The 27997-nt window shown below is 44.6% G+C and overlaps 1 protein-coding gene across 10 annotated transcripts in view; it reads left to right on the top strand.

Moving 5' to 3' along the window:
• Window positions 1–27632, top strand: part of RAP1GAP2 (RAP1 GTPase activating protein 2) — a 294972-nt gene extending 267340 nt beyond the window's left edge. For 9 of the 10 annotated variants that reach the window (XM_039508034.1, XM_039508032.1, XM_039508033.1 and 6 more), the window contains 11 exons: window positions 1398–1469; window positions 3042–3128; window positions 3967–4101; window positions 10844–10981; window positions 13048–13166; window positions 14309–14422; window positions 15076–15193; window positions 16861–16987; window positions 19495–19571; window positions 20718–20756; window positions 21972–27631. In XM_039508034.1, coding sequence (XP_039363968.1) covers window positions 1398–1469; window positions 3042–3128; window positions 3967–4101; window positions 10844–10981; window positions 13048–13166; window positions 14309–14422; window positions 15076–15193; window positions 16861–16987; window positions 19495–19571; window positions 20718–20726 — 996 coding nt within the window. In that variant the 3' untranslated portion in view covers window positions 20727–20756; window positions 21972–27631. Of the gene's footprint in view, window positions 1–1397; window positions 1470–3041; window positions 3129–3966; window positions 4102–10843; window positions 10982–13047; window positions 13167–14308; window positions 14423–15075; window positions 15194–16860; window positions 16988–19494; window positions 19572–20717; window positions 20757–21971 lie in introns of all 10 variants that reach the window. The other variant, XM_039508031.1, reaches the window with a different exon arrangement.
• Window positions 27633–27997: the final 365 nt, after the last annotated feature.

Genomic DNA, 27997 nt, shown 5'->3' with positions numbered 1-27997 from the left:
TTAAGAGTTAAATATATTAGAACTGAAAGGGACGTTTTGCAACAGAAGCCAGCCACACAAATTAGATCATCCGAATGGAAACATAATTTCACAACATTAGGCTCTAGCAGGCTATTCTGCCTCAGTGACTGCAGGTCTGGAAGTAGCAAAGCAGGATTTATTAGTGTCTCACTTTCTTTTTTCCCCATTTCCAAAGAGCCCCTTCCAATTTGATGGCAAATCTGCCCTGAAATTTACTAGCATCCATCTTTATGCCGTTTAACTCTTCTATCAAGTTGGCTGACTGCCAGAGCACTGCAGACATCAGTAGCAGGCCAGAGAATTAAAGGGGTTGGCGGTCTATTGACCAAGCAATGTCAACTTACTTGTCAGATGAAGAGCTAAAATTATCGGCCAGCTTGGTACATTAGCCTGTTCCCACATTTTGAGGGTACAGCGTGTGCTGCTTGTGACTGGGAGCAGACTAGAATCTCGCATAGTCCTCTATGTGTGTGTTGATTAGGGCAGGGGTACATTAGCGGAGCAGGTGTGAGAGGTAACGTTGCATACTACTGAGACAGGGTAATTCTTTGCACCGTGATCGGGCCGACAGGCCCCAGTCAGGGATCAGGGCATTTGTGCTAGACTCTGTAAACAAGATGGTCCCTGTCTCCAAAGAGTTCACACCCAAAGAACAAGTGATTATGACAAATAGACGGGGGCAGGCACAAGGCATCAGTGAGACGACTGTGATTAAGGCAGTGGGACCTAGAGGCGAGGGCACAGGACGGGGACTCAGGAATTGGAGCCGGGTCTCCTAGCGATGCCACTGGCTTAAACACTTCGTTCTATCCAGTGAGTCTTCAGTGCAAGTGGAAATCGGTCTCAGAATGGGGATTTGACTTCTGCTTCTTTGTCAGAGGAGTTTATTATTGTGTCTGTATTTGTGTTACAGTGGCACCTAGAGGCTTGCAGTTGAGAACCAAAGTCCCGTTATGGCAGGCGTAGCACATCCCCCCAGTGTAAGAGCTTACCATGACCCCAAAGAGCTTACAGGTCTAATAGATAACGGGGAAAAAGAGGCAGAGAGGCTCGCCCGAGTTCACACAGCAGATCAGGGTTAGAGCTGGGCACAGAATGCAGGTCTCCTGACTCCCAGTCGAGTGCCCCTGCCACTCTGCTTCTCTCCACTGTAGTCTTGTGCCCCTTGAGTAGGCTGGGCCATAAACGGATACAGTGCATTTAATGACTGTATGCCTTGGAGCACGTCCGTGTTATGAGTCTCGCTAGCAGCCTTGCCTGGATTGCCGCTGAGGGACTCCAAGAGAAGTGAATACTCTGGGCATTACTAATATGTTGTTGCTGCGCCTGTGCGCTCAAGTAACTCATACATTCTTGCTTTCTTTTGGTTCTGATAGGTGTCGGTCACTGCCCGGGAAGATGTCCCTTCGTTTGGTCCTTCTCTGCCAAGCCCACCAGTATTTCAAAAAGTAAGAAATAGAAAGCACGACGAAGGAGGCTTTTAAAAACCAATATCTACACAAACTGTCTCAAAATGCACCTGTTTATTGTGTAAAATATAGTAGGGTTGAGGTCAGAGCTAGAGTAAAACTCTAGGGCCAGATCCTCAGCTGGTATCAATCAGTCAGTGAGCGAAACTATGCTGAGTTGTACTAGCTGATTTGGCTGATACAGGTGCTGGAGCTAGGCAATTCAGTGGAACAGTGAATTATTGACCTTTGACCGCTAAGGATCCCGGCAAAATCCTGAGTTGCAAATGAAAATTATTTGGTGGGAGGTTCTGAATCTAGTCCAAACCAACACATAATTTGGCACAATTCTCTGTTACAAGAGATGCCAAGGAGCAGAATTCTGCAGCTGTTGGAGGGTTAGGATGGAAGAAAGTGCATTGGCAGAGCTGTTTGGAGCAGCTTGAACCAGTGCCTGCCCATGCTGAATGGCTATAGTCATTGCTATTTAGCCTTCATTTTCATGAGACATGAATACACCCACAAATATTGTTTTAAAGAAAAACAAATTAATTTAGATGTACTGTGTGTTTAATTTCCTTATTAAATATGATCTGTAATATATCCCACACTATAGCAGTATCTGAGTGTACATAAAATCAGACATATATGTAAAATATTTTTTTACATGAGCATATCCCATATTTAAGGAAACTCTTAATATAAAGGCTGTGTGTGTGTGTGTGTGTGTGTGTGTATAACTAAATTGACAGTGAAATCAGTCCCTGTGTAGAAGATCAGCACAAGGCTTGGGATCCTTCAAAATAGGGCTTAAATTGGATTTAATTGCATGTATGGACTTGTACTGACCCCTGCATGGTGGTGAATTTCCCCCCAGTTGCACATACTTTTGCATCTAAAATGAATGGTTGTGTTGAGTCAAGAGGTGATGCACTTTGCACTCTTCCCTCTGAGTCACAAATAAACTAATGCCCAGCATACTATTAATAATACCTCGCTCTTATATATCACTTTAAATCAGTAGATCTCAAAGCGCTTTACAAAGTAGATCAGTATCATTGTCCCCAGTTTCCAGATGGGAAAACCGAGGCACAAAGAGATAAAGTGACTTGCTCAAGGTCACTCAGGAGACCAGTGGCAGAGCCAGGAGTAGCATCCATGTCTTCTGAGGCCGAACCCAGTGCTCTATCCACTAGGCCACATTGCAGTGCTGAAGGTGTTTACTTTCAGATGGGACCAAGCTGTTCTGACTCTTCCATTTGAACTCCCTAAAGAAATTGTGGCTGGGGGGTTATTAAGGGTTGTTGGTATTAGATACCTCCTCCCCACTTTGTCTTCACCGATGCTGGCAGGAATGCTCATTTGGTTAGGTCTCTGATAAAATGCAGGAGAGAAAAGTAAAGCGAGATGGACCTTTGCAGTGGATTTGTAACGTGTCGCTAATGCTGTAGTGTCCAGGATGGGACGTGCTGAGATGTATTGGCTGGGATGGAGGATTATGGACAGTTTAGCTACCTATGAGTATTAAAATGGTTTTGATTTACCAACCTCATTTCACTTATCCCTTTCTAGAACACAGAGTTCAGGGAGTTCCTGCTTACCAAACTCATCAATGCTGAAAACGCTTGCTGCAAATCTGACAAGTTTGCAAAGCTGGAGGTAAGGAGAGTAAATATTTTCTCTCTCTTTCTCCTGTCTCTTCCCCTCTCTCTCCCCTCCCACTGTCCTCTCTTTTGGGCCAGTCACAAAGACAGAGTAAGACTAGAAGCAACTGATGTATGAATGGAGGAAGTTCTTACCCATTCATCTTCCTGGGCTATCATGTCCCCAGTGCAATTTCTAGGTCAAAATTTTCCTTAGGGACGTAGAACCTCACCCCTTACCTAGTACCTCCTTAATTAAGGAAAATTTTGAAAGTGACCCTCTGCATAGGTGCAAACCACTAGTGTGGGGGATGATGGGAACACATCCCCTCAACTTTTTACCTCTCTATGTGGTACAAGCCTCATACGTTCACAGCCTGTCTCCCCTCCTTGCATCTTTTTTATATGACTGAGTGTGTGTCCCTCAGTTCTCCGCTGCCATGACATAGTGAAGTGTGGGCCTCAATTTGGACCAGATTGTCTGAGTGACAATAGAAGCTATTCCTCCATCAGGAAGGCAGGGGGGTTACTTGCTGTGCTACTGTATTAATGTCTATGAACGTCCTCCAGAATCTGTTTGACCTAGACTTTACTATTGAGCTGGGTCAGCACATCAAGGCAACCAATGGAAGGAGGTACCATAGTGTTTTGCTGTCTAGGCAGTTTGTGGTCACATTCATGGTACAGTCTCGTGCTGTTGCAATAAGATGCTGATTCCCTGAATGTCCTGGGCTGAGAAGATTGTTTCTACCACACGGAGCCATTGTTGCATCCATGTTATCTTGTTCCTCTGCACCAAGAGGCTGTCAAACCAATTCACACAACAGCAACTATATCCCTTTTTATTCTTACAGGACCGGACGCGAGCTGCATTGCTGGACAATCTCCATGATGAGCTCCATACACACACACAGGCAATGCTAGGGCTGGGGCCGGAGGAAGATAAGCTGGAGAATGGAGGTCATGGAGGTTTCTTGGAATCATTTAAGGTAAAGAAAAGCACCTTACCTACAGCTGTAGATAGCATGGGCTATGGCCCAGTGAGCTCCAGAGTAATGAGATCAGAGAACCCAAGCTGATCCCAAGAGTGGCTTTTGGGAAAAGGGGTTTGGCTTCAAAGCAAGATCTGGGGATCAGGTAGAAGAGATTTTTGCAAAAGGTACCAATCCAGCAAAGTACTTTTAGAACATGCTTAACTCAAAACACACGAATAACTCAATGGAAGTCAATGGGAATGCTTAAGGGTTTTGCTGGATCAGGCCCTGTATCAAGGAATCCCTCCTCCAGAGCATTTGATAATTCCTTTACCTGCCACTGTCCATTACTGTTCATGCCTTCTTGAAAGCATGCTGGTAGTACTCAGGGTGAATGCTCAGACTTCTGTGACAAATGCCCCTCGTGACCTTCTTAGCTGCAAGAGACGTCTCGCAGGCTGCTCTCCAAGCTCCGTGACTGCTTTTGTCAGCCAATGCTTTCACTGCATTGCCATGTGCCGCTGGGCTGTGTCTCTGCACAGAAGCTGGTCATTGTGCTGAGAGAGGAGACACTTCCTAAGATGATACTTCTGAGCTGGTGAAGTAAACGGGTGGCCTGACAACAGGACTAATAGGCGGTAGTTGCTGTTTTTAATGTAGGAAACAAGATGAGAGATGGGTATGTTTGGAGAAGAGCAGGAAAGGGGCTTTAGGTATCCCAGTGACGAGTCTGGTATAAACGCCTAAGGGGAGAAAGGGGGAAGGAGAAGAAGAAAATGCAAAAGTCTAAAGAAAAGCGAGGGAAGAGAATAGAGTGAAACGCTGAGTGACCGCTCAAGGGATTAGTTGCTGGGCAGAGCTGGATTCCTAATCATGCTGGAACAGAAATGTACTCAGCGCTTTGGGGAAGTCCCTAAGAAAAGGAGGCTGCCTAATAAGAGCGGTATCTCTTGGACAGGCTCCATAGTGAAAGAAAAAGCGTGGCAGGAAGTGTTTGCATGTGTAAATATGAGGCCAGGCGTTACCGGTACAGCTATAGCTGTATACTATTCCGGCAAAACACTGCTAACGTGGAGGCAGCTCGGGCTGGCAAACCTGCGCTTTTGTTGATATAGTTTATTCCAGCCTCTCTGAGTAAATAAGATCTACAGGCAAAAGCACAGTTTTGCCGGTACAACTGCGTCTAAACTAGGGGTTTTTGCCGGCACAGCTATGTCTGTCAGGGCTCACGCCTCATCACACCCCTGGCTGACATACTGTGCCAGTGAAGGTTTGTAGTGTAGACCAGAAGATAGAAAAATAACAACTGAGTTTAAGAAGAGCTGATGCAGACAGTGTCAAGGAACCCAGGGCTACTCCAAACCCAGCATTGTGACATTGTTCACAAGCAGTAAAACACATTAGAAGCACTACAGAATATCATAGTTCAGAATTCCAAGACAACTGCACCTGTATTCTCCCTCGGGGGTCCCTCAAAGGCACCCACTCTAGGATCCCAGCTCTTCAGACCCCCACATCTCCCTCCCTCCTGACTGGGTTTTTTCCAGGCTTCACAGTTCCCTGCCTGCATTGTGATATCCTCAGAAAGCCAGACTGCCTAAAAGGCCACCATCTCAGCTTCCTCTCCAGAGGTTATGAACAGCGTTAATTGCCAACTGTTTTGAGTTCCCACGCAGCTCTTTCTAAGCAAGCACATTTGTTCATAAGGTAAAAGCATTACAGAGAAAACATATGACTAACAATAAAAGAACCTACACACATGCTATACAGCTTACCAGAGGTCACCGCAACTCCATCCCCGAGCTTTGGCAGGTGCAAGGATTGGGGCTGTCCCTTGGACAGCAGGTCCCGTCTGTTTGCTGAATCAGAAAGAAGGCCCTAAGTCAGGTTAAACTCAGGCTGTTTATCCAAAAGTCTTTTCTTAGTTGGTCTCTGGAGAGTCCAGTCTGAACCACCAGTATATGTAAGTCTTTCCAGGTGGTGGTATGTGTCGGGGTGGGGAGGGGTTTACAGCCTGGCTGGTCTCCCTTAATCACCACTCACTGTTTTGAGCTCCTGTTTCTAGCAGCTTCTGAGGGAGAGGAAAAGAAGAGAGGAAGATGAAAGCGAAACCATATGTAGCTGTTCCCAGATTAGTCTGTGATTTTCAAGCTGTTCAAACAGCTTTCACTGCCTGAGGGTTTAGACTTGTAGGTGTGTTTCTTCAACCTGCTTATACTCGAAAATATGTATTTTATGATTGGTAAGGCAAAGTAAGCAATAACGGCTACCAGAGACTACAGAATTATTGCATGTGACAGTGGTCCTTCCATCGACCCCTTTAAAACATTCAGGTTAAGAAGTTTGGGCCTAATTTTAATCTCATTTGTGCTGTTTTTACACTTGTGTAACTCTTTTGACTACAGTGGAGCTACGCCTGATTTACACGAATGCAAAGCAGATTTCATGGGCCCAGCAAACATGAGCAGTAGAATTCCACCAGATGTAAAAATGATACAAAGCGGGGTTGTAATCAGGCCAACAGACACATCAGTGTCTCATGTTGGGCACCCAGAACACTTTTCACAGAGCAATCACACTCCTCCTCATCAAAGGAAACCTGCACAACACCTGCAAAAGACAAGCCTGGGAGCCTAAATTCATAACTTTGCTAGACACTAAAAATCACAGACTGAATAGAGACATTGGGTTTATGGTTTATTGCAGCAATCTATAAGCCACTAACCTCCCCTCCTTTCCCCAGTGCTTTTTTCCCCCCTCTCCTCTCCTCCCTATGACTGGAGAGGTGTTAATGGACCACTTCACCTTGAATGGTCCCTTGAAATTATGTGTTAACTATTGATACTAAACAATCTGTTCCACCTTGTATTTAATTGTGATACTCTGAATACCTTTCCCCGACCCGAAGAAGAGCTCTGTGTAAACTTGAAACTCTCACCAGCAGAAGTGGGTCCAATAAAAGATATTACCTCCCCCACCCTGTCACCCAGAAATTAAGACACTCAAAATGAATGGACGGTTTTGAAACTTTTGGCCAAAACCCCTCTGGGGGTTGGATTTTGATTTCACACTGGCATAACTCCACTGAAGTTACTGCTGAAATCAGAATCAGACTGGGTCTTCTTTTCCCCATCTTCCTTGCCTAGCTCCTAAGTGTAGGTGAGGTTTCATCAGATAATCATTGTACAGTGTTTAGATGAGAAGAGCTGTACAAGTGCTAAACCTTATTACTCATGCAGAATAATGAACTGTAAGTCAGACACGTACAGCAACCCTGTAATCTGCCTCTCACACAGATCATAGAATATCAGGGTTAGCAGGAACCTCAGGAGGTCATCTAGTCCAACCCCCTGCTCAAAGCAGGACCAATCCCCAGACAGATTTTCACCCCAGTTCCATAAATGGCTCCCTCAAGGATTGAGCTCACAACCCTGGGTTTGGCAGGCCAATGCTCAAACCACTGAGCTGTCCGTAGGGTGACCAGACAGCAAGTATGAAAAATCGGGACAGAGTGTGGGGGGTAATAGGTACCCATATAAGAAAAAGCCCTGAAAATCGGGACTGTCCCTATAAAATCAGAACATCTGATCACCCAACATGTCTGTTAGCGTCACTCTCCAAAACAAAATCAGCAATACTTTACTGTAGACCCACTACAAGTTATTCAGAACATTGCTAAAACCACACATTCGTTAGACACAACATTTGTTTCAAGAGATTTTGAGAGATTCATGTTACATGAGATTTTTGCCTATAAGAAAGTGGACTGAATTGCATTTTGGGCATTTCAGGGTCTCCCAGTGCATGTGATGAATTCAGCTGCCAGAGTAATTTTGCGTTTGCCTTGTTACCTTTGGACAGCATGGCAGATCTGCCTGATAGCTTATGTCCTTCACAGTGTGTTTCCAGTGTAAATATAAAATGAGAGGAGAAATGGTAAATAAAGTGGTTTGAGGGGAGAAGGGAGGGTGGAAAGAAATGACATGTGTTCATTTCTATTTGCCTCCTATGCCAGGCCTGCTTTCCGACTGCTCATCAGGTGCTGCGGCTGCCTCAGTTTGGTGGCTTCGGTGATTAGGTGTCTGGGTGCTTTTAGCCTCTCCCTACAAAGCCAATGTCCTCTCCTTCCTGGCTAAAGCAAATTAATCCTTTCACACCTGCCCCAGAATTTCAAGCCGTTCCTTTGCTGGCAGTGGTTTCAGCTCTTCACGGCCAGGTAGCGTAGCTGAGGTGTAAAGGAGCTTGGACCCAAATCTGGAAAAGCATTTACATGGCTAACTCCTATTGAAATCCATGGGAGTTGGGTGTAAATATCTTTGGTGTGTCCCTCTCCCCGAGTCTCCAGTTTTTGGGTCCATGTAGAGAAGCAGCCGCTCCCACCCCAATAGTTCACATCACTCACCGCGCCCAGGAGCTACTCCCTACCTGGGCTCTCCTGCCAGCCCACCTTCCAGGCTGCTTTTCCCGGCCCTGTCACAGGCACCTTTCCTGCTCCCTCTCACCTGCAAACCCAGCGCAGGTGTTTCCAGAGGCTGCTCACCTTCTCGCTGGGGAGCCATCCACCAGCCGGCTCTTCTGTCCAGCTCGGACTTCACGCTGGTTGGCTTTCATGTCCTTGTCCTCGCTCAGGAGCAGAGAGGAAGCCAGGCACGGGGCAGAGCTGAAACTGGAACCTTGCTTAAAGGCCCAGATCGCTGTGGGACACCTCCCGTTTCAGTACAAACCAAGCAGCACGAGTGCGAGGTCGGCCATAGGGAGCTCTCCTGTTAGAATTAAAAGTCACAAGTGTGAAAAATGCACCAGGAATTGTGGGTTATAAATATTCATTATTAGCTGAGATGAAGCGGGCTCGTTTTCAACCTGATGCACAGAGAATTAGGCCTGGCAATTCATCACCAATTCAGAGAAGAACAGGCCATGTCAATAGATTTTGTTTTTTTCCGGCCCCAATCCTGCAGAGTATTAACCACATGCTTAACTTTATTTAAAGCGAGTCATCCCACAGAAGTCAGCGGGACAACGCACAAAGCTAAGTTTTGTGTATGTGTAAATCTTCACAAGGTCCAGGCCATAATATTTATGACCCCCTAAATAAATGCCAGGAAGAAATGCTAACATTTTGTTGACAGGGAAGGCTGAGTGAGCCAATACAATACATGAATTGAGAAAGCACTTTATCCGAATATACTGTACGTGGATAGTAAAGATACCGGTCAGTTACAAGAATTAATGTGATTTTCAAGTATTGCTAATATATACACACATCAATCATAATAAACCAATTATGGATTTGTGATTTTGCTTGCAGGAAGGGATACGGGCTTAAATTGTCTTGGCAATGTACTGTCACAGTCATTTCTTTAGGCTGAGCTGACACCTACTGGTTTAAAAAACAAAGTCACATCAGCCGGTTTAGTACTCTAGCATTAGCTGTTGTGACTGGGTGCACAGCACCCTGGGGTTACAGTATTTCTAGATCAAAGTAAGCGGCAGAGAGTGGCACATATTGTAATATTTCCTTTTCACTGAGGCCCAAGGGCTGTTTTTTTAATGGTATTTAAAACTGTTAAGGATGCAGATACACACCTCGTGGGAATTCCAGAGATACTTCAGTGCCCAACTCCTAGAAGTCATTGTTTCTGTTGAGGGTTCTCAGGGGGAATGTGGTGTAATGGTTAAAACAGGGCCTGGGAAGCAGGATTTCTGGGTTCTTTCCCTGCCAGGAGACTATCAGCCATGACTCTCAGGTTTTACTTCTGGCTCTCCCACTCACTACCAATGCTTACCTGTCAGAGACACGGGGTAGACAACGATGTGTCCTCAGTCCATAAACTGTGTGCATAAAACTCATGAAGCCAGTAAGAGGAAAACATATGTCATGTTTGCTGTATAGTTTGCCATATAGGTGTCCTCTACTGCGTGCTAGGTAGCTAACTGTGGTGCAACAAATATTAGTGTTTCCAACTTTTTCAGGTCAGCAAGTCCTTAGTCAAACGGTCTGAAATGTATTATAAAAGGTAGAGGAAAAAAACGTATCAGTGACCCCGCTCCATGTAATTTGGTGGGTGTGTTTTGAGAGGGTGACAGAGACTATTTGAAGGGGGGGAGGGTATTGCGGGAAGTGAGGGAGCTTTTCTTTGCTCTACAGTGTAATGCAATTCTCAATGACTTGCCGCTCTTCCGACTGCCGGTTGTGCCCCTCCGGTTGAGAAACACTGGCATACATGAGAAAAGACTATTTAATGAACGTGCTTGTCCTTTTCTTGTCGTCTAGTAGAACTTGGCTTGTGGGTGACAGTGACAGTGACAATCCATCTCCTGAAGGATTTCTTTGGTTGGTTGTGGGTGCAGTGGGGCCTTTATGCCATTTTGGGTGATTCATGAGATGCAGTATGAGATCCATGACCCACCTACGTTCTGTTTTGAGGACTTAGATGATGCAGACACCATGTGAATTTTAATCCTTTGTGAGCCGTTCATTGCATGAACTCAGCTGTCGACATTCGATATATGCTGGTGAATTTAATTGCACTTGTAGGTCTTGTGGTGGTATTGCTGCTTCATCCTAGGATAAGAGTCAGGTTTCCGGAGTGGATCTCTTTGTTCACAAATTCAACTCTGGGTTTCAGAAGCTACTGACTCTGATTTTCTAAACTCTGACAACATCCCGTGGAGATGCAAAGGGGTAGTTAGTGCAAGGAAATACTATTCTGGTCTAATAGCAAGGGATTGCTCTCTGTTCCTGTTCACTCTACAGAGAGCCATTCGAGTCCGCAGCCATTCAATGGAAACCATGGTGGGGAGTCAGAAGAAACATCACAGTGGAGGGATCCCAGGGAGCCTGAGTGGAGGAATCACCCACAACAGTGGGGAAATAACAAAGACCACCTTCTCGGTGAGTACAGCACATCTGCCGAGACACAGTCACTCTTGAGAGATTGGAGGCGCAAGCGGTGAGAAAAGACATATTGGACTGTCTAGTCCAGGGGTCGGCAATCTGTCAGAAATGATGTGCCGAGTCTTCATTTAGTCACTCTAATTTAAGGTTTCGTGTGCCAGTCATACATTTTAATGTTTTTAGGTCTCTTTCTATAAGTCTATAATATAGAACTAAACTATTGTTGTATGCAAAGTAAATAAGGTTTTTAAAATGTTTAAGAAGCTTCATTAAAAATTAAATTAAAATGCAGAGCCCCCTGGATCGGTGGCCAGGACCCGGGCAGTGAGTGCTACTGAAAATCAGCTCGCGTGCCGCCTTCGGCACATGTGCCATAGGTTGCCTACCCCTGGTCTAGTCTAGCCTTTCTTTCCTGCACAGTACTGTTCCCTGCAGTATGTGGAAGTATGCTCTAGTGTGGATAAAGCCTGGATCGGGTGACAAGAGACCTGGGGGACTGTCCCTAGCTCTGCCACTAACCTACTGTGTGACCTTGGACAAGTCACTTCACCGCTCTGTGCCCTTGTTTATCCTCCCAGTCCCACCCTTTGTCCATCTTGTCTAATGAGATTGTAAACGCCTCGGAACAGGGACTATTACTTAATATATGATTGTGTAGCGCCTGGTGCGCTGGGATCCTGGTCTCTGTCAGGGCTTGTAGGTGATGCCACAATCAGATGTATATTGCCTAGTGTTGTAATCAGTTCAGGTTTAAATATCTCAAGTGACAGGGCTTCCACTACTCTCTTGGGGAGACTCTTCCAAAAGCTTATAGCTATTGGTGCAGATTTACAAATGTTAGGTGCCTAACTCCCATTGCTAGTGTACCGCTAGTCAGTGGGAATTAGGTGCCTAACTCCCATTGCTAGTGTACCGCTAGTCAGTGGGAATTAGGTGCCTAACTCCCATTGCTAGTGTACTGCTAGTCAGTGGGAATTAGGTGCCTGACTCCCATTGCTAGTGTATTGCTAGTCAGTGGGAATTAGGTGCCTGACTCCCATTGCTAGTGTACCGATACTCAGTGGGAATTAGGTGCCTAACTCCCATTGCTAGTGTACCGCTAGTCAGTGGGAATTAGGTGCCTAACTCCCATTGCTAGTGTACTGCTAGTCAGTGGGAATTAGGTGCCTAACTCCCATTGCTAGTGTACTGCTAGTCAGTGGGAATTAGGTGCCTGACCCCCATTGCTAGTGTACTGCTAGTCAGTGGGAATTAGGTGCCTGACTCCCATTGCTAGTGTACTGCTAGTCAGTGGGAATTAGGTGCCTGACTCCCATTGCTAGTGTACTGCTAGTCAGTGGGAATTAGGTGCCTGACTCCCATTGCTAGTGTACTGCTAGTCAGTGGGAATTAGGTGCCTAACTCGCACAGGTGCTTTAGTAAACCCCCCAGGCAACTCTCTATGCATTTAGATGCCTAAATATCTTTGTTGGTCTGGCCCATCCTCGTTAGGATTTTTTTCTCCTTATTCAGACTAATTTTCCTTTTCTTGTCACCTGATTAGTCTTTGTTATACCCCCTTGAATGACCCTAAACAACTCCTCTCCCTTCTATATGCTTCAAATCCTTTATCCTTGGGCCTTCCTGTCCTCTTACAATCTTTGGTTATCCAAACTATACATCTCCCTAAAACTCTGTAGGCAGAAATATTCCTAGAAAAGGTGTATTAATGAATGTGAACTTGGTTTGCAAGGCTGGCGTAAGACATCACGTGGCAGTTTTCTAGCCAGTTGTGCGTAATAAGGATGAGGACGAGATCTGTGGCAGATTGAAATGCTTTGCTTGTTTTGGACCGAAGTTTATTCCATCGTCTTTGGGGGAATTATAACTTTCAGATTGTCTTCCCAGATGTTTTAATCTGTTTTGGGAATGGCCTGAAATATGTTGTAGATCTTCACACTGAGGGAAAAATGCACAGCTGGAAATAAGCGTCTGGAGTAATTTCCATCTTGGCTATGGCCGGAGGAAGATCCTGGAGAGGAATATTTTTGTTTTATTTGAAATTGGAACATTTTGTTTTTCAGCCTCCCGTAGCCGCAGCAACAGCCAAGAACCAGTCAAGGAGCCCTATTAAGCGACGGTCGGGGTTGTTCCCCCGCCTGCACACTGGATCAGAAAGCCAGTCAGAAAGCAGGACGAGATGGTAAGCACTGAAGTGCAGCAGTAGTAATTGTTTTGTCTGAGGCCTTGTCTTGACTAGGAAAAGAGAACAGGCTTGTTATCATGTAACCCCACCATGACTTTGCCCTTCGCATAGATGCTTTTTAACTCATGTTAGGTGATTGGGGCTGACCCTAGGCTCCCCTCATTGATTGACCACATCGAGCTAAGTGTTATTCTTTGCCTATACGAGGGGCAAAGTCATGGATGAAGTTGTGGTAGCTAACAGATGTTGGCTAACACAATGTCATCCCTGACCTTTTTTCCTAGTCAAGACAAGGCCTAAGATCTCAAGGGCTTCCTGCCTTCCCCATGAATCTCCACACCTTGCTAGCTCTAAAAGCAACGTTACTGTTGTTCATCTGATTAAAGGTGAGATGCCAAAGTTTGGCTAAAAGTTAAAATAAAAAAAAGTAAAACAAACAAAAACTTGCTTGAGCGATTCCAGACGAGGGGGAAGTGACATGAATGCTCTTGCTTGAAAAGGGTATTTAGGCTGTAAATCGACACTGGTCTCTGTGTCAGGGTGAGTGATATGACCAGCACTGCACACAGATGGGCTTAGAGTAGAATGAATCCAAGCACGGAGCTGGCCTGATTAAAGCTAGGGTCAGGTTTTTTAATATGATTCTATTTGTACTATAGAACACAGAGACTCAGGTGGGCCAGATTTTGATCAGAACTTGTGCAAAGTTCAAGAGGGTTTGGATCTAAGATGCTGACTCAGCCCATTCTAGAAAGAAGGTCCAGACCCAAAGTTTAGGTTAGGATCCAAACTTCCCCAAAGTTTTTTGGCGGGTTGTAACCTGGGGCCCCTGCCAGCAGACACCTTGTTTGAAGAGGAGACTCCTCCACCTACCTAAACCATGCATCAGTTTGGCCAGCACTATAGAAACTATTGTTTGGTGCTAGAGACTTTGCATACTGTTGTCCTTTTCTAGGCAAGATAGCAAACATCTCCTCTGCCACAAGTCAGGTGCCAGGATCCCTTATAAGTGGGTTTCATGTCAGTCCTGAGTCAGGATTGTTGCTCTGATGGATTTACATTGCCTAATAGGGAGCAGAATTTGGCCAACTGTTTCTTGTCTCTTGTATAATTCGCCCAATCTGTTCTTTGCCCCTCAGTGACAGTGTCTCAGGAACACAGAAGACACCAGACGGGGGACATTCTTCTCAAGACATGAAATCAGAAACCTCATCTAACCCCAGCTCTCCTGAAATATGCCCCAACAAAGAAAGGTAAAGAGAAAAAGCTGGAGTTGGTGCAGCATAGTTCTCCTTAATGCTGGAGTTCATACCAATGCAGTTCAGTAAGGGGCCTACAGACAACCAAACGGGAGGAAAGTTAAGTTATATGACTCACTTACAGCAAACCTACCATTGTATCTTTCTTTAAATAAGATTTGGTATTGAGGAAAAAACAACAAAAGCAGGCATCTCCCTTGCTTGTGTGAAAATACCTATAATTCTCTCATGAACTCTCTTACTAAAAAATAACCAACAACCAGTATTTTGCAGATATTGTCCAAAACGCCACAGCATTGCAATAAAAGCATTGTATAGGACTGTTACTGCAGAATATCTAAAAGGTGAGGCTAGTAGGAATCTGTGGAAAACAGAAGAGAAATCAATAGAAATATTTAGTGTTCTGGTTAGCATTTAGGGAATTAACATGGGCCATTTGTTTCTGTTAGTCTTTTACACCAGTCACTTAACTTCATAGTTTTTTTTTTAATGATTATGTATAGATTTAAAAACTCCAGGCCAAACTAATCCCTGCTGTAATTCCATTGCAGTCAAGGAATTGAATCAAGGATAAACATCTCCCACTAGCCTTAAGCATGAAGCTGTCTGTGCTGTACTCATCTGTTTTCTTCTTGTTTGCTTGCTAGGCCATTTATTAAATTGAAAGAGAATGGAAGATCAAACATCTCACGCTCTTCATCAAGTACCAGCAGCTTCGGCAGCACGGCAGGGGAGAGCGAAACCTTGGAAGAATACGACAGCGTGGTAGGCATTGAAATACCACCACACTTGTATACAGTAGGGCCTGCTTCTGATCCTCCTTACGTTTGTCTAAGTCCATTGACTCCAATTGAGTTACACCTGATTTACACTGGTGTACATTCAGAATTAGACCCATAATAGCTATACATAGTTGTACATTTATCTAAGCAGCCTCATGTCATGGATCTTACTGCAGGGCTTTTATTTATCTTTAGCCATCACTGAGTTTCCATCATCTCAATTAACTAAAAATTCTATAGCAGTTCTCACCCTAACTTCAGGATAGAGTCCGCTGGTGGCCAGTGCAGTAAAACGATGAGGCACAACTAAGGGTATGTCTACACTGCAGTCATGGGGTGTGACTGCTGCTAATGTAGACACACCTGGGTAGACTGAATTTAGCTAGGTTGGGCACTGGGATAGTGAACTCTGGCAGCATGCACTTCAGCTGATTGCAGGGTGCAGCTAGAACTAGAAATCCTGCTGGTAATGACATTTACAGTGGAAATCAAGCTACAGCTGTGGCTCTTCTCTCCCCCTTCGTATTTACATTGTACTCATCACCCCGGTAGCTAAGTGCCTAGAAGTATCATTCCCTTCATGTTATTGATGGGGGAACTGAGGCACAGGGGAGGGAAGTGATTTTTCAGATGTCACATGGTGAACTTGTGGCAGGGCCAAGAATATAATGATCCGAGTTTCCTCACTCGGCTCCTTCCTGCATGTTCCCAGTCCTGGGGACCTTGCTGCCAGGATGAGGCAGCATCTGTGGCTGCGTGGTGGTAACAGTCTGTGTTCTGTCATGTGACTCAGCTGTTTCGTTTTCAAAGGCGCTTACAAGATTCCATTCATTAGACCAGGGGTGGCCAACCTGCGCCCCTGGTCTGGTCTTTGCCCTACATTGCCAAAGAGCCGCAGTAATATGTCGGCAACTCCCCCCCCCCCCCCGCCTCCCACCCACCGGCAGCCTCACTGATCAGCACCTCCTGCTCCCTCCCTGCATTTCACAATCAGCTGTTTCGTGGCGTGCAGGAGGCTCTGGGAGGGAGGAGTGAGGGCACGGCAGCCTCAGGGGAGGGGGTAGGTTGGGATGGGGGCAGGGTCTGTGGCAGAGCCAGGGGTCGAGCAGTGGGCATCCCCCCCCCCCCCGCCCCGGCACATTGGAAAGTTGGTGCCTGTAGCTCCAGCCCCGGGTGCCTATACAAGGTGGCGCATAACTTCTGAAAAGCCGCATGTGGCTCCGGAGCCACAAGTTGGCCACCCCTGCATTAGACTGATTAAAAACAAAACAAATCCTACAGCCCTTCCTGACATTGAGGTTAATGGGACTACTCAAGGAAATTCAGGCTGCAGGATTGGGCCTGAATTTGATCTCACTTGCACTGGTTTGGCCTCTCCCCGCTGACTTCACACCTGATACACATACACAAGAGGGGAATTGACTCTACGGTGTGCAAACATCCTTATTGCAGCCTGTGGGGACATTGCTGTGCAAGTCTCAGCCCTAGCAGGCTTTGCTCCATCAGCACCACCTTTCCCAAGAACCTGGCTCTTCCCACCTGGGCTCTCGGACCAGAGCCTCTGCTGAGCACAGATGCAGTGCAATAGAAATAGAACGCCACTGACGAAAGTTCTCCATAAAAAGGTCTTTGCTCAATCTCTGGCTACAGGGCAGCCAGCCATCCACAGCCTCGCCTTTCAAACAGGACGTGTTTGTCTACGGCTCTTCTCCCAGCAACGAGAATCCGAGCATGGCAGCTGCTGCTACACCGGTAATCATGAGCAGGAGTCCCACAGGTGTGTAGGATGGGGTGGCAGCGCGTGAATGGGACAGACACTTGTATCTGTTGGGCTAATGTACAAATGTCTCTCTAGGAAAGTCAAATTCACTAAGCACCTCCCATGGAACGAAACCCAACTATCTGGCTCCACTTTAGTCTTCTTCTAATAAGGTTCTTATGCTGCCCTTTCACCATAGTGCCTGAGCACCAGTAGTGCATTAAGCAACTTGACTACACATCCATCAGGTGGTGGTTGTTCTCTGATCCTCTCTCCAGAGAGAGGTGTGTGTGTAGTGGAGGATGTTTTGGTAGGGTTTGTTTTGGGGTTTCTTTGGTCTCTGGATAGAAATTGTCCCACAAACAGGTTGCCCTTGGACCCCCTAGAAACCCCACAATCCATTCAGCACTGGCATGGAGGAACAGACTGGCACGGGCCTGCCCATTCTTTTGAAACCCAGCAAAGGCGGCCACCGGTCTCCCCAGCATCTGTTGCCTTTTGTTTTCCAGGGCCCCGCTGTGAAGAAAAATCTGCCCTAGTCTGAGCTGTGCGATAGCGCTGCTGGCAGTACATTGAAACAGAACCCACAAAACAATGAGCCAAATTACTTCAGCCGCTCTCCCCGCAGCCAGCCATTAATCTCCAGTGAATATCTTATCGCCAGTCACTGTTACTGAGCGCTCTCGTCTTCAATGCCTGCTCCTACGAAAATCCAACAGCAATCAATGGGCCAGTTCACATGAATACGTACTACTTGATGTGTGAGGGTTGCAGAATTGGGCCCTTACTTAGGGCTTGATTTAGCAACCCTTATTCACATTAGAAAATAGTCCCATTGAAGTCAATAAACGGAGACAGCGAGCTTGACTCTCTCAGCATGACTAAGGCTTGCAGAATGGGGTCTCGGAGGCCCAAACCAAAATCTATTGAAGTCAATGGGCACCTTTTTATGGTTGTCTTTTCAGGCCCCGCCCCAGTTCGGCAGATGCACTTTACCGAGTGCTTGACTGTAAGCACATATGTAATCCTATATATATATGCCGTAACGAATTTAGACGTGTGCTCAAGTCCCATTGGCTCCAATGGGCTTTGAATCAGTCCTTTAAAAATTAGACAGAATGACTCATTCTGATCCATAGAAGCCTGACGGCGCTATCAACAATCAATTACACTTTCAGGAGATGTCTCCGCTGCAGGTGGGAGAGCTCCTCCCAGCCCAGATAGCGTCACACTAGCGGGGATTGAGCTAGCGTGCTAAAAACAGCAGTGTGGACATTGTGGCGCGGCCTCTCAAACCCATCCATTCCCTTAGGTTTGAGAGCCCAAGTTGCAATATCCATGTGGCCGTTATTAGCGTACTAGCCCAAGCTCTCTCCCACCTGAAGTGTCGGCATACCCTCGTTGGCCTGTGCAGAAGCAGCCTCAGAAAGTGAATGAAATGCTAACTTCTTCCTAAAATCTTGGCTTGAAATGTATCTTGCAGACACGTCCTGGTCACCATGGTATCCATTTAGCAGACTTTGTATTTTTTATGTTTATAGTCTGCACAGGGAATTTATTTCTCTCTTATAACTAAAGCATATCGGTGTTTGTTGTTGGTTTGTTTCCTTCTCAATGGATTGGCAACTGGAGTAGTCTTGGAAACCTACATATGAGACCACTGGCTCCATGGAATATGCTGTGATTCAGAACATACCCAAAGATGTTTCCTTTGGGCATGATTCTGTCAGGCTTATGTTGAGCTGAAGCTCACTGCCACTAGTTCCATTGATTTCAATAGAACTGCTAGCAAAAATAAGGCACTACTCACAATAAGTAAGGGCGACAGAAGGGGAACCTTTGTTAATTCATTAAAATAATGACAATACCATTCTGGTCTGGAAGGTTTTGTGTGTGCAGACAAAGAGTTTGGGACTTCAGCGACACATTCTCCTCACACATAGACCTACCACTGTTCTAAATTTCATTCTCCTTAAAGAGTGTGGGAAGAAATGATACCAGTGCAAAATGCATAATGGGAAGTTATGAGTATTAGCTCTTGGCTAAACAGCCATCTCAGTTTAACCGTTCACAAATTAATAACTGGTAACAGGGAACGGCTGTAAAAGGAGGATGAAGTGGAAAATCTGAGGGAAACTTTAGCTCTACCCATGTGCCTCATTCTTCCCAGTTACTTTTGTCAACATTAAAACAGCCATTCTCTGTGTTTAAAATTTGTATTTCATATTTGTCCTCTTAGCGCACTGAAACCCGTGCCATGCATTTCCTAGATCGGTCATTTATTAGTCTTTTCGGTGACATTTCTCTCAGAAATATTATGGGATATAATTAAGCATCAATTTACTCCATTCAAGATATTACTTAATGTGGAAGTTTTGCAAAACCTTCAGAAAAAATGAAATAATTGATAAAAATCAATGGGAAGCCATTCAAGTGACCGGCTGGTTGGGCTGGTCTAGGTGCAGTCAAGATTACAGCTTAAACAAATATTGGTTTATTGATTTTTTTTGTTTGTTTCCTGACAGATCTAAAGAGCAGAAACTCTCCAAGGTCCAATCTAAAGTTTCGCTTTGATAAGCTTAGCCATGCCAGTTCCAGCACGGTACGTATCTGTTATCGTAACCAGACAGTGTACGACGCATGGGCTCACACACTGAACGTGTTACAGCTCCAGCTGTCCACTATGTCGGAGCTGTGCTTGGCTAGAGAATAGCAGCCACTGGGAGCCCATTGCAGCGCCCTGATCCTCAGCAGCAGGCCGGGGGGGTCCTACTCTAGCTTCTGTAAACAACGTTACACCTGTGGAGAATCAGGTACAGCAGTTCAATGCCCTGGGATACCGTGACACGCTCCTTCATGCCAGGTGTAGGAGGGACAGCTAGTGTGGGAGGCAGTGGAGCGTTCCCAGCGCACAATGTGACTCTAGCAGACCAGAGACTGCAGCCCTATGTCTAAGGGTCTAACTCCGGTCGGATATCTCCCAGCAGCACACAGAGTGGGAAGCCCATGCGACCACCACCACCAAACCTACAGCGGGGGCAACTCGCTGGTTGCTCCAGAACAGAACTGGAAGAGAGAAGTTCTAGTCTGAGGCCAAGCAATGAGCATGGTTCTGTGTGTAAGCCCCATAACAAAAAAGACGGGGTCTCATATACACACACATCTCCCCTGGCGACCCCCCCCGGCCACTAAATTACATGTGCTCCTAGCACGTTGAGTCTCTTACAATGGGTTCCCAGAGGCAGCATCATACATGCCAGTGTTGACACACACCAGCCCGGGAAATGCCGACGACAGTCACCAGCGCATGGTACTCCCAAATAGACTTCTTGGTTTCTTCTGGGGGCAGGTGGCTCAGCTGTGCCAAATGGGTACGATGTTGCTTTTATGGAAAGGAAAAGGGAAGGCAGAAAAAGGGCTTGAGAGAAGCAGAGGGTCTGTTGATGGTCAGTCCCTGGGCGATAGCCACAGGGGTACCTGTCCAAATGCTTCAAAATGGTGAAGAAGTTTGTCTTTGTAAAAATTTCATCAGCATTTTTTTCTGTTATTTTTGTCACCCACTCTGATACTAGCGATGTGAATCTAACTTCTGACCTGCCCACAGGCCTGTTCTGGAGGCCCGTTGGGGACAATTGTAGATCAAGTTAAGAAATACAGGAGGTGCAGGGTTAAAAAGCTTTTTACACACAGTTGTCCCTTTATTTGTATGAAAAAAATCTGTGTTCTGCTTTTTCCCCCTTTTATATAGAGTCACTAGCAGGCAACAGACAACATGAACTTGTAAAAGGTAAGTGTTTTGTAAGATGATTGGTCCATTCCCCTCCAATGCAATTATAGTACATTGCTTTGGGTTTTCTCTAGCATAGTTTTCAGAGTCCCAGTGGGGCTGCTATCATTCCCCTTTGGGGCGATTGCTCGGCAGGCTAATAGATCTCACTGTGGCAAGGTCCACAGTTTTAGCTGTTGCATTGTTTTTTAAAGGAGTGGTAAGAATAAAGATATGTTTTGTTCATGCTCATAACTGGAAAAAAACAGGCTGAATAAGTTGCTCAAACATCCCCCCCCCCCAAAAAAAATCCCCAAAAACATTTGGGCAGAGCTTATGCATGGAACTATTTAGCTCATCAGGTATGTTTTACAAGCATTTAAAACATGGAATTGCAATGGGAACTGTTTTGCAACCCTTAGCAGTTTTTCAACTAATGGCTGTGATTATCTGGAGGGGGGGTGTCTCAGTCTAGTTCTAAATAGACACGTGTCCACAGCAGAAAACGCCTCCATCAGAACTGGCACCAACTCTGTTTCATCAGAGAAGTGCAGAGGTTTGAGTCTGGATATTCTTCTGGCTTACAGGTGGTCCCCTCCAAGTCAAGGTTGAAATACACTGATGAGCCACAGAGGGAAGCTTGCAAGGCCAATGTTTTTATTGCAGGTCTTGTGACAGTTGTGGCTTTTCTTACGGCCCCAGCTCTCGGAGTCCTGTTATTTCACAAAAACCTCAGATTTCATTCAATGAAAAAAGGTTTCTAGCCCTCATAGATGTGGTGAACAGCCTCAAACCCCAGAAGTATCCCACATTGTATAATGTTTTAAAATCAGGCAATTTTTAAGCCAATCTCCTGCTTTGTGTGTGCTGACTTATGAGTTTTCAGTACATAGGGTTAGCAGTGCTGCAAGCTCTAGCTCTGCTGTGGCTTCAGAGGGAGAAGGAATGGCTCAGCACCTGTGAAAAATCTGGCCTTCCATGTTAAGAGTTATCACTACCTTCAGCAAGTAATATAGGCCTGATCCAAAGCTGGCTGACCTCAACTGAAAGATTCCAATTGGCTTTGGATCAGACCAGACCTTTACTAGTAGGGTAACGTTTTTACAGCCTCATAGTGCTTTGTAGCACTCTGTAAGGGGCACATTTTATTCATACTGTCACTGACCTTTTCTTGAGAATTTTCTCCTTTATCAATCTCTCAAGTTTCCATTCTCTCTTTTTGCCTTTTTTTTGCAGTTTATTTCTGTTATAACAAAGGGAAAAATTCTTCTCTTCCACCATCAAATGGGAAACCGTATTAGCTACACTAATAGCAACTGCCACGCTGCATTGTGAGATCTTCAGCTGTACCTTTCAGTAAGTCGAGAAGAAACTGCCCTCTCGCAGTCATTTCTGTGTTCTAACAAGAACCCGTCTTTTCAGAATGGTAAGCAAGTTGCTCGACTCCCATTTTGTCTGACAAAACCCATCCTTGCACTGCAGCAGGAGAGGCATTTTCTACCATGTACTTGAAGTAACTTCACCCTCTCGCTTGGTACTCTGAAATGTGTTAGCCTCGTGTGCGCCTTGTATGTACTGTAGCTATTTGTCCTAAGATGAGTGTTGTTCATCTTGTATAGCTTTCACTGGAAAAAGACAATTCAATAACAAATCCTGTTTCCCATAGGCTCTTTCATATTGCAACTCTGTGTCTATCAATTTGAGCTAGCATATGATTTTCCTTGTCCTTGGAAGCAGGACAGACATTCTCTGTCATTTCAGGATGTCTCTGTGCTTTAGTGACCTAATGAAAAACAGCTTGCCAGTTTGTTTGTTTTTTAAGGGTGGGGGGAGCTTGTCAGGAGACATGTACAAGGTCTTTCAACTATATTTATTTGACTCTCAGCTTGGACAAGAAGGATTATTTCCTCCTCCTCCTCCCTTTGCTGTGATTCATTAGGGGATTTTGGAGGAAATCAAGGGCAAAATTCTGTGCTGCTGTAAATCAGTAGATCTTTGATTTCAGAGAGGGACTGTGGTCGAGTGGATGTGGCCCCGTGCGTGAACTTGAGCAGTAACTTCTGTGGGCCCCTGTTCCCTTCCTCCTTGTTAGGGTCTCAGATGATGGGTCTGTTCAGTGCCAGGCACACTAGGACCTCCAGGCACTCCCACACTAGAAATAATAGTAATGGAGGCTCTGCCATTTTACAGTAGAGAATTTGGCCCTCACTCTTTATGGGCTGGAGAATAGCCACTTGGCTGGAATCTATCCCCAGCAAGCAAATTACAAGCTGTTAAGAAGCGGACTTCTGTTGTTTGTGTAAACTCGCTTGGCAGAACTGTGTAACCCACCTACTCAGAGGAAGTTCATCCCCTTTGCTGTGTAATGGATTAGACACATGCTGCGGGGAGCGGCTGTGCAAAGTCAAAATAGGGCTGGAAAGAAGGGAACCTCCCTTGCCCCCCTGTGAGTAGAGAGTGATGAATAAGCAAACTCCATCCACTCAGAACCACAAAACAACTCTCCAGCCAGTGTTCTACATGGCCCTGCGGTAAGGCTGATTTCTGCAAACAGGGCTGGTACTTGAGCAAGGTTCTCCTTTGCTTCGGCCGTATTTTTATGGGTGCCGTGATAGTATACAAGAGCCTGCAGAATGACCAACACAACGCTCTTGGGAGACAGCACCAAAAATTCTGCACGTCACCCAATTAGCTAAGGAAGTTTGCCATTAGAAAAGGGACAAACAAAATTGGAGAACAGTTTTTTCAGCTGTATAAATATGCAACAGATACAGTCTTGTGAGAAAAGAGTCAGGCCCTCTATTTTTCCTTCCACTTTATGGAAAGTGATTTCACTTCCCTCACATAGCGGCAGTAGTACACGGCCTTGTTAAGGAACAGCACTTAGTTCACCTGCCAGCTTTCAAGACTCAGTTGCCATAGAGAAACTGCCAGGACCTGAGGGTTCCCACAGAACCAAATATACACGTTTAATCAAACACTAGGGGTCGAAACGCATGGCCATTGCCCTGTACCTTAAGTGTACAATGGCATTATGTTGGTTGGCTACTTTGCACTGTGCGACTCCTGCAAGGCAAGGGAGAGTCAGTCAGTCAGAGCCCAGCTGTTTGTTTAAACATCTCCAATAGTACCAATTACATAAAATGAAAGCGCCTCTTCTTTAATCAGCAGCTGAACTGCAGCGAGAGGGGAAGTGTTTTTTATAACTTAAACACCTTTTCCCCTGCCCCAGATGGAGTGACTTCAGCTACAACTGGGGAGCGGGGATTCTGACGACTAAGTAGACCTCAAAAGCACCCACTGAATTTTGTGGGCCAGAGCTTCAGGTTGGACCCCACATATCAAAATTTAATTTCATGTGACTGACTTAATATTTGTTCAGTACCTGACTTGTTCCTCCAAAAATGGGGGAAAAGACAGTGTAATTTCTATTGCAAAGAGTTGCTTAAAGCTTCTTTTATGGGAAAATAATTTACTATCATTTCATATTTTGTATGGAAATACTGGTGGAGCTAAATGCACTTTGTGGTCCTTTCCCCCGCCTGTGCATGACAGCTTGTACGTCATTTCTGGTGGTGGGTACAAGTAACTACTTTGATTTTGATATCAGGAACTCTAAATACCTCTATCGATTTCCATAAAATGTAGCCAGCTTCTTTTTTTTTTTTTTTTGTTCTTATGGAGGCCCCACCCAAAGCCTACTCAAGTTAAAGGGAGTCTTTCCACTCGAGGGCTCAGGGATGAGGCCCATTCTGTTAGCACGCTAAAAAGAATGTTGTCATTTTGCACAGTGCGAAAAGCATTTTTTTCCCTTAAATTAATCCAGTTGATTTACTAACGAACACTGCCTCATTAAATGAAGGGCTTCACTTCATTTAAATGTTCATACTTTGGTGCCAGAGGTTGGAGCATCCACTTTTACATTTGAGGCTCTGAAGTGTCCCAAATGGGTCTCTGGTGTCTAATTTGTGGATGTAAGTGCAGAATTAGGCACCTCTCCAATCACAATCATAATGTGACAGAGGAAAGTTTAAAATACATGTGGGCATAACACATTGAGGAGCCATATTTTCAAGCAGCCCACAGCAGGGGGAGTGCTTCTCACACGCAAATCCCCCTCAGCTGGTACACTTCAGTGTAGTTCCTTTGACATTAATCAAACTATACTGGCTCTACAACCTTGAAGGATCTAACCCCATGCTGGCAAAGTGCTCTGGTAACTTAGACACAAGCTTGCCTGACCTTTGGAAAGAGTCTGTGTTTGCCTCAACCAAAATTTCACAGTATGTAGAACCAAATGTTCATTTTCAGTCAGTAGCACATTGCATATTGGTTTAATAAAACAGATACTTACAGGTGCTGCTGGTGCCTACATGTAGTTTGCCAATTTAAAATAAAACTAATTGCCATATAAGAGCTGGTAACTATAACAGCAGAGGAAGTAAAGGGCACTAGACAAATTGTATTGATTATTTTCTCTGAGAACAGAGAGAGTGTTTTTCTTTAAAAGTACAGCTCTCTGCAGAATGAAATACTAGTAGCAACGAACCAAAATTCAGAATATTTTCTCCTTTAATTTCTCTGAATAGAATTTAAATATTAAAAATGAGTATTTTGTTTAAATAATGAAAAAGCACTGTCTCTTAAGTCCTGTTTTGCAGCAGTATGTATAGATAAGTACAGCTGTCTCAGGTTCAAAACATCTTAAAAAGGTCAGAGCTCATGTGTGTACATATTTTCTCCACTCTTTCCCTTAGATATTGTTTGATCAATTTCCTTAAGCCATATACCAAAATGTCACCTGGTAGCTTTTTTTTTTTCAAACTTTTGCTTTGAGGTTTTTTTGGTATTTCAACAGGCTGCTTTGATTCTACACAAGCCATCTTTAGCTTCAGCGTTGATCTCTGTAAGATCTTTCAGCACAAGACATGATGTCTTGGGGTATTTCATTAGCTACTGTGACTTTCCGTAAAAGTTGTTTGAAGGCGATTCAAAGCCATGCAGATGGGAAAGTTTTTTAAAATAAGTGAGAGAAATACAGTGAAGTGGACCCATCTTCACAATACCAATCCCACAGAATTTCAGAGGAGATGGAGAATTAAGGTCGTCAGGTAAAGTTTTCAAAAGTACCCAAACATGTCAGGAGTTTAAGCCTGATGAGTCTTAGATACTTTTTCCCCCCTCATCACTTGTGATCATTAAAGATCCTGTGGAGCATTTTACAAGAGTAGGGGTTTTAATGCTGCTGTCCTAGCCACATTTCAATACAATTACTTTCTGTCTACTTCCTTTAAAGTTTTAAGTGGGAACGGCCTTCTTCTTCACTTCCTGTCCGAAACTGCCGTGCTGCACCTCGGAGGCAGCTACACAGCAGTATATATTGCAAAGTGTTTTGGGACAAGAACTACACACGACATTAGAGGAAACCCTCAGTAGTTCTAGTTAATACATTAAATTCTAAGCCCATGCCATTTTTCAGTTGGAGTGAAAAATGGGATTCAGAAAGCAGAAACAAGATATTTTTGTCATTCTTCACACAGTCAACAAAAACCAGGCATTTCTATGGGACATAAACTCCAAGTGCAGATAGGAGGACAGTGTTCTGGTGTCTGTCTTACCACCTTGCACTGATTTTACTGTATTAACATGGGTACTATGGAAGTGCAAACACTGTATATTTATTTAATTTCCAAATAAGACATTCAGGGCCAGATCCTCAGCTCGTGTACATCAGCATAGCGCCACTGACTTCAATGAAGGCCTGCTCTGCAAGTTGGGAATAATTTTATTTTATGCTTTAACTTTTCCACCATTTATTTGAGCACTAAGGGGAAGGAGTTCTTGTCTCCAATCTGCAGCACATACTGCACTTGTTACCTGCCTAGAACTTCCCCAGCGGGTCGGCCTGGAGACTCTAGCCAGAGAAGAAGAGGGGGATTTTCAAAAGCTCCTAAGGGAGTTAGCAGCACGAGTCAAATTGAAAGTCTGTGGGGCTTGTGCTCCTAAATTGTTGAGCCTCTGAAACCCCCCACCCCAAATATGTAACATGCAATCAATCCCACATTGCAGACAGGTATTCAGTCCTACCTCTCAATATGCCGCTGTTTCAGTAGCAGAAAGGGGATTGGTTTGCAACTGTGTACACAAACTTACCTGTACGTAAGTGCTTTCCTGCATAAGCCTCACTGAAATCCACAAAAAGCATGGACCATAAAGTGCTTTGTTAAATATGTGCTTAAGTACATCCCTGTTCAACTGCTTTTCTGCACTAGGGCTTTGGTTAATGTAGAGAGGAAGGGCCAAACAGCTAGCTGGTGTAAATGGACACATTAACGCCAGCTGAGGATCTGTGCCAAAGATTTTTCAGCTGATTGTGAGAGGTACTTAGCACAGACAACTGCCACTGAAGTCAATGGACATTGTGGGGGCTCAGCACCTCTGCAGATCAGATCCTTTGATTGATGTGGCTTAAGTTCAAAATTCTGTTTCATTTCTAAATAGTTAACATTTTTTTGTTTTTTTTCCTCCAAATCTTAAAGCATGCTTTTAATTTTTTTTGGTCATGAATGTAGTACTGTATAAAATCCTGCAAAGGATTTTCTAAACAATAGAATGTGATGAGAGGTAACAGTGTAGAAAAAAAAACTTAATGAAATGTATCTGACAAAAAACTATTTTTTTGTAGAGAGGTGATGCTTTGTAGAGTTTCTGGTAACCTATGTTTGTGTAAATAATGTACATTTAATTTATTGCTATGGTAGCATATTGTATTTGTTATGTATAAAAACTAATTCTAAAGGTTTAAAAATGTATATTTTGTTGCTTAATCGTGTCTTTGCAAAGTTCACAATAAAAAACATATTTTGTGCCTGTAAGCGTACCAGGATTTCTGTGCACCGATAAAGCATTTGGCTTCACAAGCAACCCTGCAGGGGGCAGTTGATGTGGTTTTATGCCAGTTTATTTCCACGAATTACAGTGGAGTTATTCCTGCTTTATGAGATCAGAACCAATTTCCATCACCTGAAGCTCTTAACTCAGTAGTTATGACACTCTTTCAAAATGGAAAATTGATCCAACACACCGTGGACCAAATTTTGTTCATGTATACTAGTGTAACTTCAGTAGAGTTACTCCTGATTTATTCTGTGTAACTGAGAACAGAAGTACACGATTAAATGGTTTGCTGAATTGGTCCCAAATTAAGTTCCATTAAATTCAAAGGGACGTAAGCATGTGCGTAAAGCTAAGTTCAGACTGAA

The sequence above is a fragment of the Mauremys reevesii genome, linkage group 20 (genome assembly GCF_016161935.1).
Source record: "Mauremys reevesii isolate NIE-2019 linkage group 20, ASM1616193v1, whole genome shotgun sequence".
In the NCBI taxonomy this organism is placed as follows: domain Eukaryota; kingdom Metazoa; phylum Chordata; order Testudines; family Geoemydidae; genus Mauremys; species Mauremys reevesii.
This window is presented reverse-complemented; position numbering and strand designations above follow the sequence as displayed.